The sequence below is a fragment of the Gopherus evgoodei genome, chromosome 1 (genome assembly GCF_007399415.2).
Source record: "Gopherus evgoodei ecotype Sinaloan lineage chromosome 1, rGopEvg1_v1.p, whole genome shotgun sequence".
Taxonomy (NCBI): domain Eukaryota; kingdom Metazoa; phylum Chordata; order Testudines; family Testudinidae; genus Gopherus; species Gopherus evgoodei.
The window spans coordinates 98081174-98093533 of NC_044322.1; the positions used below are offsets into that span (position 1 = coordinate 98081174).

A 12360-nucleotide genomic window follows, 5' to 3' on the forward strand; every position below is an offset into this window, starting at 1 on the left:
TTAGTCCGTGTACAAATCTGTTGTCTAATACGTTAAGTACAGTTACAGGCAGCTTACCTGAGCCTCTTAAAGCAGCCGCCCCCCGCCCAAACAAACGGTGCCCACAGCACTACCGCAGAGGCGTGCGACGGCAGGGGCAGCAGCGGGGACATAGGCGTAGGCAGGGGCGATTCAGCAGCTTAACCCCAGCGCACCAATGAGCGCGCAGTGGGGCGGCCTAGGGCGCGAGCGTCGGCCAGGGGACGCTGGCGGCTCCCGCGCTCTCCGCCTCGGGCGACCTGCAGGGCGGCGGCGGGACCTGTAGAGGGTGCCGGGGTTTCACTGACGGACCGGTTTGGCCCATCCCGGCCGCCTTACAGCTCGTCCCCGGGCCCCGCCGAGCTCCTCGGGCTGGCTCCGGCTTCCTGGGGCTTCTCGGGAGACTCCCCGGCGGGCCGGGCCGGGCGCCGCTCCCCGCCAAGGCCGGGGACCATGTTCCCCAGCACCGGCTCCAACGGGCTGTGTAAGTATCGTGAGCCCCTGGCCAGGGGGGCGAGCCCGGGGCGCTCGCGGCGCCCTCTCTCGGGGGCGGGGGTTGCAGTGTCCGCGTTCGCGGGGGGCGCCGCGAGCCCCGCCCCGGGCAGACGGGAGCATCTGGGACTCTAGCGAGGGGGCCTCTTCTCTCCTCTGCGTCTTGTCACTGGAGCCGGGTTTCACGCTGTGTGCGCGGTCACGCGTGGTTCCCCTCTCGGCACAACCAAACGTCGATGGAAACAGCCTCCCCGCCCCTCAGAGCCACTGCTTTGAAAGCGGAGCACAGTTCGGTTTAATTGTGCTAATTCAGGGCTCTGTTTTCCCGTCTCTCTCTTGAAGTTAATTGTGTGTTACCGACCATCTGGGTAACCCCTGTGACAGGAAAAACAGTTCCCAGCTAGATGTGATCTTAAAACACTAAGGGCTTGTCTACATCAGAAAGTTGCAGCGCTGGTGAGGGAGTTACAGCGCTGCAACTTTGAAGGTGTACACATCTGCAGGGCATCACCAGCGCTGCAACTCCCTGTTTGCAGCGCTGGCCGTACTCCCGTTTTGTCTCGGGTGTAGAGGATCCAGCGCTGGTGATCCAGCGCTGGTAATCCAATGTAGACACTTACCAGCGCTTTTCTTGACCTCCGTGGAAGGAGGAAGCCTCTGGTCATCAAGCTGGTCTCACTTTCCCGGTTTGCTCTCTCGTTCCCGGAACCCCGAGCAAGCAGGTCTCCTTCCCTGCGGTTTGCAGGGTGGCTCCGGGAACGCGAGAGCAAACCGCGGCGAAGCTGGTCTCCTTCCCCGGCTTGCTCTCTCGTTCCCGGAACCCCGAGCAAGCAGGTCTCCTTCCCTGCGGTTTGCAGGGTGGCTCCGGGAACGCGAGAGCAAACCGCGGGGAAGCTGGTCTCCTTTCCCGGTTTGCTCTCGCGTTCCCCGAACCGCCGAGCAAGCGGTTCTCCTTCCCTGCGGTTTGCAGGGTGGCTCCGGGAACGCGAGAGCAAACCGCGGCGAAGCTGGTCTCCTTTCCCGGTTTGCTCTCGCGTTCCCCGAACCGCCGAGCAAGCAGTTCTCCTTCCCTGCGGTTTGCAGGGTGGCTCTGGGAACGCGAGAGCAAACCGCGGCGAAGCTGGTCTCCTTTCCCGGTTTGCTCTCGCGTTCCCGGAACCCCCCTTGAAGCCGCCCAACAGCGCTGCAGTGTGGCCACATCTAACACCACTTGCAGCGCTGGTTGCTGTAAGTGTGGCCACTCTGCAGCGCTGGCCCTATACAGCTGTACTAATACAGCTGTAACAACCAGCGCTGCCAAATTTTAGATGTAGACATGGCCTAAGTCATAGACTATCAGGGTTGGAAGGGACCTTAGGAGGTCATGTAGTCCAACCCCCTGCTCAAAAGAGAACCAATCCCAAGACAGATTTTTACCCCAGATCACTAAATGACCCCCTCAAGGCTTGAGCTCACAACCTTAGGTTTAGTAGGCCAATGCTCAAAGCACTGAACTATGTGAACCATGGTTTTGCCTGGATCTATATTGCCAGACCAGCTGATTGTAAACTGCTTTTGTAACCACATTTTAGCTGTATATAAAGGGAATTAAAAAAAAAAAGTGTTTCTGCAAATAAAGTAACTTACTGTTGTTCAGAGTTGAGGAGCTGACTGAGGAGATAGCTGAGCCATTAGCAATTATCTTTGAAAAGTCATGGAAGATGGGAGAGATTCCAGAAGACTGGAAAATGGCAAATATAGGGCTAATCTATAAAAAGGGAAATAAGGACAAGCTGGGGATTTACAGACCACCATCTTAACTTCTGTGCCTGGAAAGATAATGGAGCAAATACTTAAGCAATCAGTTTGCAAACATGTAGGAGTTAATAAGGTGATAAAGAACAGTGAGCATGGATTTGTCAAGAACAAATCATGTCAAATCAATCTGATAGCTTTCTTTGACAAGCCTTGTGGATACAGGGGAAGTGGTAGAGGTGGTATATCTTGACTTTAGTAAGGCTTTTGATACTGTCTCATGACCTTCTCATAAACAAACTAGGGAAATACAATCTAGATGGAGCTAGTGTAAAGTGGGTGCGTAACTGATTAGAAAATTGTTCCCAGAGAGTAGTTATCAGTTGTTCACAGTCATGCTGGAAGGGCCTAATGAGTGGGGTCCCACAGGGATGGGTTCTGGATCTGGTTCCAGTTCCGTTCATTATCTTCATCAATAATTTAGATAATGGCATACAGAGTACACTTATAAAGTTTGTGGACAATACCAACCTGGGATGGGTTGCAAGTGCTTTAGAAGATAGGATTAAAATTCAAAATGATCTGGACAAACTGGAGAAATGGTCTGAAGTTAATAGGATAAAATTCAATAAGGATAAATGCAAAGTACTCCATGTAGGAAGGAGCAGTCAGTTACACACATACAAAATGGGCAATGACTGTCTAGGAAGGAGTACTGTGGAAAGGGATCTGGGGATCATAGTGGATCACAAGCTAAATATGAGTCAACAGTGTAACGCTATTGCAAAAAAACCAAACATCATTCCGGGAGAAGTAATTCTTTTGCTCTACTCATTGCTGATTAGGCCTCAACTGGAGTACTGTGCCCAGTTCTGGGCGCCACTTTTCAGTAAAGATATGAACAAATTGGAGAAAGTCCAGAGAAGAGCAACAAAAATGATTAAAGGTCTAGAAAAGATGACCTATGAGGGAAGGTTGAAAAAAAATGGATTTGTTTAGTCTGGAGAAGAGACGACTGAGAGGGAGCATAACAGTTTTCAAGTACATAAAAGGTTTTTACAAGGAGGAGGGATAAAAATTGGTGCTCTTAACCTCTGAGGATAGGACAAGAAGCAGTGGGCTTAAATTGCAGCAAGGACAGTTTAGATTGGACATGAGGAAAAACTTCATAACTGTCAGGGTGGTTAAGCACTGGAATAAATTGAATCTCCATCACTGGGGATTTTTAAGAGCAAGTTGAACAAATACCTATCAGAGATGGTCTAGATCAGGGGTAGGCAACCTATGGCATGGGTGCTGAAGGCAGCACATGAGCTGATTTTCAGTGGTACTCACACTGCCTGGGTCCTGGCCACGAGTCCAGGGAGCTCTGCATTTTAATTTAATTTTAAATAAAGCTTCTTAACCTTTTTAAAAACCTTATTTACTTTACCTACAACAATAGTTTAGTTATATATTATAGATTTATATAAAGAGACCTTCTAAAAATGTTAAAATGTATTACTGGCACATAAAACCTTAAATTAGAATGAATAAATGAAGACTTGGCACGCCACTTCTGAAAGGTTACCGACCCCTGGTCTAGATAATACTTAGTCCTGCCTTGAATGCAGGGGACTGGATTAGATGACCTCTTGAGGGCCCTTCCAGTTCTATGACATTAGAGGGGGCAGGTCTCTCAGTTTCACTCTGCATTTGACTGCACTTTGTTCAATTGGTTCCACAGTTTCCTCCTTGAAATATCAGTTATTTCCAATCTTGCAACTAACTGTACATGGGTTCAAGAGTCCACCAATAAAGAGTCCATTGCCCTGCCTACGCAAATTCTCCTGTTGTTTGTGTGGGTCTTTCTTGTAATAAGGAATAGAAAAATCTTTTTGAAAATAGGAAAACATTATAAAAACTAGTGTAATTTGCAGGGTAATTTAGGCACAAATGTAGTCCTTGTAACTACTAACTTTTTTAAAGTGACTAGATGTCAAGTTGATGTTAGTGAGACTAGGTGGGTGAGGTAATCTCTTTTATAGGGCCAGCTTCTGTTGGTGAGACAGACAAGCTTACGAACTTAAACAGAGTTTTTCTCGAAAGCTTGTCTCTTTCACCAACAGAAGCTGGTCCAGGAAAAGATACCGCCTCATCCACCTTGTCTCTCTTAATATTCTGGCACCAAAACTGCTGCAACACCACGTCAAGTCGATATGTTATTTTTAACAAATTTCTATAGACATTGAACACAATCTCAGAGCTAAGGTACATTACAAAAAATTAACTGTGTTTAAAAATGACAGTCAAGAGTTTGGTTAGCTGACACAATTTGGATTATGACATTATGCTCAGTGTAGACCAGAACAAATTATGGTCAGGACTGTGTCATCTAACTGTATTCTTTACAACCACATTAAACCATACTCAGGTTTTGTAGAGAAGACAAGCCTGTAGTGTGAGCAGATAAGTATTGCAGTTGTTTCAAAATACAGAATATATAGGCTCAGTAACTGGCATTGCAGGGTATAGGGAATTTTTTTCTCCATGCTGATTCTATTACTGCTTTACTTATTGGAAAAATAGAAGTTGCAAATAGAGAGCAGACAAGGAGAGCCTTTTAGATATACTCTGTGTGTGTGTGGGGGGGTGTGTGTGTATGCACCTACACATATGCATACAAAGAAGGTGTTTGTGTATATACAGGCATGCATGCGTTTTATGTACTTCCTAATCTGAGTTAAATTAAGAGATGTACTGTGCACGTATGTTTTTCTTAGATGGTGCACGTGTTAGACTATTGATTTAGGATTGGTCTACACTTAAGTTTTGCTGGCATAATTGGTTAGGAGTGTGAAAGAAATCACACTTCTGACATAACTATGCCAGCAGAAGCCCTATTATAAGTGCAGTTTATAATGTCAAAGAAAGTTTTTTGTGATGTATCTTATGTCATTTGAGGGCATAGCAAAACAACTATTTTGTTGTTGTAAGATGAGTCTCTTCTAGAAATCTTTGCTGTCTACAGTAGACAAGGCTTTACAAAAAAAACTATTCAATGCTTGTGATTGCTGATGGTGATCTTGCATTTGTCACAACAATATAAGGTTAAATTTCTGTTTGAGATCAACTAAAGCAAAAAATAGTTATCTTTAACCAATACTTCAATGCTGAAGGTTTTTAATGCACAGCTGTTAATTATTTGATAAAGTAAAAACATTTTTAAAGAGCACATCAGAGGTGCATCAGCTAGTGAAAACACTCATATGGGTGAGTAACTTTAAATCTAATGAATAAAATTCCTTCTGACTTTCTAAACCTAAGATAATCTTGGACCGAGAAAGGAAGTAGGAAGTGAATGAAAACAGAGGGTTAGAATGAAAAGGCATTCTGAACCAAAAATGGAATGTTATGCCTGTGACACTATTCACTTATTAAAGGAAAACCCACACTACAAATTCTGTCAGTTTAGGAATATGGTAGTTCCCTAATGATTTGGACTTGCCTATGTAGACGAGACTAAAACATGTATTACTATTGTACCAAATTATGTTACCACCTGTGGTTTTTGTTTTTTTTTATGGCCATGGATACAATTGGAAATTTTAGAGAAAAAAATTCACATCGGTGACCTCTAGTGCAGTAAAGGTTCTAACATCTTGTGGCATAGGCACAGTGGTAAAAATGCCAGGAGCTGCTGGAGCCTTCTCTAGTTTAGAGTTATCACTGATGGGATTTTTTTTTTTTTTTTATTCCAAGTGTACGCATGGCCATAAAAAGACTAGAGTTGTAACAGTTTGGTAACATGGCTGTTCTGGTTGGTCTAGAGAACCTACAGTATTATACCAGTTCTTTACAATCATTTTCTTGTGTAGATAGGAGACGAGAAAATGTTCTAAGAACCACACTGTAAGGTTCTGGCCCTTCCCCACAAAGGATCCACTACTACACCCAAAGTCTTTTCCAGGTGCTTTATTTCTCAGGGCTTGGCTACACTTGAGAATTATACAGCGCTGGTGGTGGCTTTACAGTGCTATATCTCCCTGGCTACAGCGCTGCATGTACTCCACCTCAATGAGAGGAATAAACAGAACAGTGCTGCTGTTGCAATGCTGGAGTGCCAGTGTAAACAGTGATTAATCTTACTACGCTGTAACTGACCTCCAGAACCTTCCCATAATGCTTTTAAGTAAAGAACTCTCTTTGTTTTGTTATGATGCCTCTCTTTGTTTTGTTGTGAACTTGGGGCTCCCAGAGCTGCTTATCTAAAAAACACAACAATTGTTTGCTCGAGCAGAGGCAGGCAAGGAATGTCCACAGCTAGTGTTTGCTTGAGGAGAGAAACAGCACGGCGGAGGAATGGAGTTCATGGGAGCAGCTGCTTATCTGGTCTGAAAGCTATTTGCATTTAAGAGTGAATGAGAGGGGGTGGGGGAAGTGGTCGGAATTTGCAAGGCGGGGAGCTGACAGTGTGTCAGCTCCAAATATCCACACTCTCTCCCCCACGCTCCCTGTCACATTCCACCCCACCCCCCTCTTTTGAAAAGCACTTTGCAGCCACTTGAACACTGGGATAGCTGCCCATAATGCACCACTTCCAACACGGCTGCAAATGTGGCCACACTGCAGCGCTGGTAGCTGTCAGTGTGGCCACACTGCAGCGCTTTCCCTACACAGCTGTACGAAGACAGCTTTAACTCCCAGCACTGTACAGCTGCAAGTGTAGGCAAACCCTGAAACATAGGTAAAACCCTTCACAGACACAGTTCTTGGGGATTTTCCCTTTTGCTTCTCTCAGTTCCTTCTCCTTTGGGGGCTATTGCAGGATTCTCCCATAGGTGTTAACTGAGAAATACTGCCTCCCAGTGCTCTCTCCCTGGAGATCCTTTTCTCCCAACAGGTTCCCAGACCTCCCCTCTGTAGGGACTCTTGCAGCCACTCCCAGGGAACTTCCTGCTTCTGCTGCTCCTGTTCCCACTACCCAGCCTCCTGGCTTCTAACCTGTCTCCCTATTTCCAGGGAGCAAGTAGTGAGAGCCCCATGTCTACTCTCTCTGCCCCTTTCCTGACTGACTATCAGGCATGATTTGCCCAGGTGCCTTCTCTTACAGCCCAGCTGGGGCAAGTGCGGGAGTCAGCTGACCAGTCTGAAAGGGGCCAGTGTCACCCCGTGACACACTCAAATAGAGTTTGGCTTATTCACATGTTCTTTTAAACCATGTTAGAGTCTGTATAAATAATGTAAAATATAATTTAATAATTATTGAAATATGTTTCAGATATATTCCCCTGTAAATCTAAGTGGTTGCTCTGTGCTGCAGTTTTTTTTATTCATTTCTGTAATAGTGACAGGAAGATGATCAACGACTCTTGCTAGCGGTAATTAGTGCTTATGAATTAGTTACTTTAAACGGTTCTCTCCATCTATTACATTAGATAACTGAATGATTCCATTTAGATTAAAACACTAATGCGTTTGTTCATTGTATTTTAAATCCTTTCTTTTTCCTTACCTAGTTTAGAGTAAACAGAATAAATAATAGGAGACTGCATTTATAAGGCTGTAATTCCATCCATGGTATCTGTAGACAACCTATATCATGGGTGAAGTAGCTTATGTAAAGCCAAAGTGAAAATACAGCCCAAGAATCCTTGGTCCTCTTATTTTTACATAATATATAGATCAAATTCTCTAATCCATGCCTTATTCAGGCTTACAAGTAACTTTTATCCTAATACTGCTTTCCCCCCCATCCCTCCCAGCCTTGTCCCTCCAAGTTCACATGCTGCAGCCTCTGCCTTCTCTAGCAGAAATGTTTGATAACTAAACCTCAGACAAAATGGAAGAGAATTAAATTTGTAGAAAGTAGCGTGCTAAAAAACGTTATTTTTTTCCCCCAACATAAGCCATGGTTATATACAATAGTGTAATCAGAATATTAAACTTTTAATGAAAGGAAAAGAGTTGTTACAGAAAACCATCAAATGTGGTGGAATGGATAAATTAGTATCCACTGAAAATAAATGAAGATTACATTCATATGTTTGTCAAAGTCCATTGTTTTAAATCTAAATTGAAGACTTTACCTGGTGGATTGTTGATTCTGTGCTTTAGGGAGGATGCTTGATCTTTGTATTTATTCCTGTCATTGTAAATGTTCATGGGAATGGCACTCATAATTAGTCCTTATTTATATTGAATCTCACATCCCAAAGCCTCCGGGTGCCTAACAAAAGGTAATTTAAAAATAATAAAATTCAAATAAAATATAACAAATTAAATGCTCTATTAAAAGTTAAACTACTAATAAACACTCCAAATATTTAAAATGACCAATTCAGTCATCAAGAAGAGGAGATAATGATGAGTGTGAATTTGAATGAGCAGTTGCTGCTGAATTGTAAGCTGCACACATGCTGTTTCCAAGTAAACTTGGGATGTAGATTCTATAGGTTTTCTTGGTGATATGGAAGGAAAAGCAGTTAAAATTTGTTTGGGAGCATCTGTTGCTGAGAGCATTATGAAAGTCTGAGATATTTCTGGTGGCTAAACTGAAGAGCCTGAGTACATTTCCTGAAAACAAAAGAACCAAGGAGTCCTTGTGGCTCTTTAGAGACTCACAGATGTATTTGGGCATAAACTTTTGTGGGCTGGAACCCACTTCATCAGATATATGAAATAAAAGATACAGGATACATCTGATGAAGTGAGTTCTAGCCCACGAAAGCTTATGCCCAAACAAATTTGTGAGTCTCTAAGGTGTGACAAGGACTTCTTGTTTTTTTTGCTGATACAGACTAACACAGCTACACTGAAACCTATTTCCTAAAAGTAATCAGTTGATTCCATCCCTAAGAAGTGTTCAGTTATATGATTAAACTACTTTGATTGCCAGGTACAGAGTGGTTGCATTTTCAAATATCTAGACCAGGTGTAGTGTAAGGTAAGGAAATGGTAATTGTAGCTCAACCTCAATTTATTTTGTTACTATATTATGGGGCAGTTCTTGTTACAGTATAGTTAACGTGGAGCCAGGCTTTCTGTGTAAGAGCCATTTAAAAAAAAATCCATGTGAGTATTGTGATTGTCTTGAAAATTGTTGTGCACCACTGGGGCCTTGGGTAAGGTTAGTGGGGTGAATTTGGGGTCATTTGATAAAGGGGTTCCTAAGATACAGGACCTGTTGCTAAAAGTCTCAGATATTTCTGGTGTTCCCAAATATTACTATCCTTTGAACCTTTTCCTAAGAGTTACTACGGGAACATCACCTGCACTTACCCCCGAGTGAGCCCTGTAGTGCTCTGACATGTATGCTACTAGGCTGCTAAAAATCCCCACAGCTAGAGCAGATTGTTGTGCTTGCTACTTGCACAACACACACAAAGCTATAGTGTAGTATGCATACTGACAGGCAACTATGCAAATAATAAAATCCCCCCCTAAACCTAAAACATTAGATTATTCCTTGGTTTAATATTACTTCATATTTTGTTCAGTAGTACCAGGAAGCTAGTGTGGAACATGTTAGACCCCATGTTTCCTGCAGTGCTGTGCTTGCTAATAGTAAGAAAATTATATGTTCTGTGGTTGGAGACAAAGAGGGGGATGGCTAGATGAGTTTGTGTGTTGGCTGAATTTAGCTCTGTTCCATTTTCCATTGAAAAAAATTTCTTTAAAAACAAAATGCTGAAGGTTCTGCTTTATCTTTTTTTTTAATGGTGCCTCCCTGAGCTCCTTACGAATTTAATCTTGCCACTTGGTAGCCTTAGTTGTAGTCTACGACTTTCTAAACAAGGAACAAATGGGAGGGGACTTGCTTCCAAGCTTAGAAGCATCTTTTTAAGAATGGATAAAAATGATCACCTCTTCAGGAGCCAAATCTGTTGCCTCTGCAGCACTCCCAAGCAGAGCTGGTCAGAAATTTTCCAATGAAACATATTATAGCTGGAAAATGCCTGTTTTGTTATAGTTATGGATATGATTTTCTCGTGGAGGTCCTGGATTCTGTATCTTTAAGAGAAGTCCATGAGTGCTTTGGCTTTGGCTTTGGCTTCATCCCCATTCGGGCTTCAGCCCCAGGTGGCAGGGCTCGGGGAGGGAGTGCCACCTCCACCCTCAAGACTCATCTTAGCAGGCCACCCAGTCTGTGGGTCAGTATCAATGCCTCTTCGTTACACTGTAATACTTTATTGTTAAATTGTTACACATTTTTTTGTCGCCCTGACCATATCCTTGTTTTGTACATTTTTACCATGACTGTTCTGTGAATTTTGCCTAATTTTACTGTGATAAAATCATATCCATAGTTATAGGAAAATGTTTTGCCAAATCTGTTACAAATTTGACAAAACTTTCACAAAAACATAGGCAGATTTCTGTTGGAAACCTGTCTGTGTTCCAGGGACCACTCCTCCAGCTGGCAAGCTCCTCACACCATTGCAGAAGCTCTGCCAGCCTATAGGTCCCTGGTGGGAGCCAGGATGCTGAAGGCTGATAGACTCCCTGCACTGCAGCAGCAGCCCTGGGATCTCTGGCTGGAGTGGAGACTCTGAGAGCTGCTAGGATTAAGGGAGCCTACCAGCTGTGAAATTGCTATTGCTGTCAGTTCCACCTCTGCTACTGAGTGACTAACAGCCCTGAAATGGTCAAGAATTTCTGTTTCGCATTTCATTTCAGGAACAGAATATTTCAGTGTTTCTTAAATGAAAAGTTTGGGGATATCTGGTTTTTCAGGACACTTCTGGTAAATTTGCTTTTGTTCCGAAATTGGAATGAGAGCATATTATTAAATTCTGAAATTCCCTGTGAACCAAAATCCCTGAAATTAAGACAGCTCTGCTCCCAAACCCCTCTGACCTGGGGAGCACAAGAGCAGGATGTAATCTAGATGTTTGACTTGATAGTGCAAATGTTAATCATTAGGTCACTATGCGGCTCCCCACATTTATAGTTAATTCCCAAATTTTTGCTGAAAAAACCTGTTGCAACTGTGTCACTTCTCACTCTTTGCATTTGCCAGTGAATCAGTCCTCAAAATATGCTGTAAAGTGGTGACACCAGCAGCACCTGTATTCTTTGTAGTGTGACTATACTTTATGCCTGGAGCTAAGGAACTAACTGGGAGCAGGAGTCACTTTCTGAACCCGGGTATTTCAGTTGGCTTGGTAATGTTTTGTGGCAGTGGTAGGTTTAGTTTTTGCAGGGGCATTGGAAATTATGTCTTATATTTTTCATTCCATCCCTTTAATAATGGGAGGACACTGCTGCTGGCTTGAACAAATTCTGGAAAGTCATTAGTCATCTCTGAGTAATTTCAGTTCTGAGCAGGATCCTGGAACCATATTTCTGTCTGACTAGTGGAATATTTCATTGATCCAGTATGTGTCATCAAAGCTCTCTTACTATTTTTTGTGAAAGATAGGGCCCTGATGTTTAGATTAGTGTAAAATTCAGTGGACTTATTCTGAACTGGCGTTTTTCATGCAGACTTCAGTGCTTCACTGCTTATTCCACAGTTTCTTTTGTTTTTGGTAGAAATATTTTGATTTATGTCTCTAGTTACTGAGTGTGCATGTGTGTGTTTAAATTTTACTCAGAAATGAAATACTTTCAGACTTTTGTTTTAGGGAGACTAGAAAAATAGATTAATTCCAATGAAAACTTTCAGTGCTTTCTCTTTCTCCCACAGTCCTAATGAGAACCCCAAACATACGGTAGCTAATTAAACTTGTGCTGCTTGGGGAGAGTTAGAATATCATGAAACTTTTAATAAGTAAAGTGTGATAATTTCTCTGTGATTCATTGTAATTGTGTAAAAATTTTCACAGTTTAAATATAAAAATGGATAATAATGACTATTAAAGGAAGTGGCAACTAAATTTTTTTAAATAGTTTCCATTATGAGGTAGACACCAGTGGAATTTCCTATACTGAATTGTATGGTGTGCGACTGTCTTCTGGAATAGTAACATGGATGATTTTTGTGTTGCATTTAAATTGCAGTTGGGAGCGGAGAGGAGGTGAATGGAAATATATCTTTCTGCTTGAAAAAAAGAGAGATGCTCTCTGAAGAGCCCATTCATTTCCGGGAAGCATATGTGTAGTGATCCTATCAAATATTTGGCTGCAATTTCT

The 12360-nt window shown here is 42.9% G+C and overlaps 1 protein-coding gene across 3 annotated transcripts in view; it reads left to right on the forward strand.

The window, feature by feature from the left end:
• The first annotated feature begins 415 nt into the window (after positions 1 to 415).
• UBAC2 (UBA domain containing 2) overlaps positions 416 to 12360 on the forward strand; it is a 181367-nt gene continuing 169422 nt past the window's right edge. Inside the window, exon 1 of one of the 3 annotated variants that reach the window (XM_030567975.1) lies at positions 416 to 502. Coding sequence is in view for 1 of the 3 variants with exons in the window: in XM_030567968.1 (XP_030423828.1) it covers positions 472 to 502 (31 nt within the window). In the remaining 2 variants the exon portion in view is untranslated. The remainder of the gene's footprint in view (positions 503 to 12360) is intronic. The other 2 variants (XM_030567968.1, XM_030567957.1) reach the window with 2 other exon arrangements.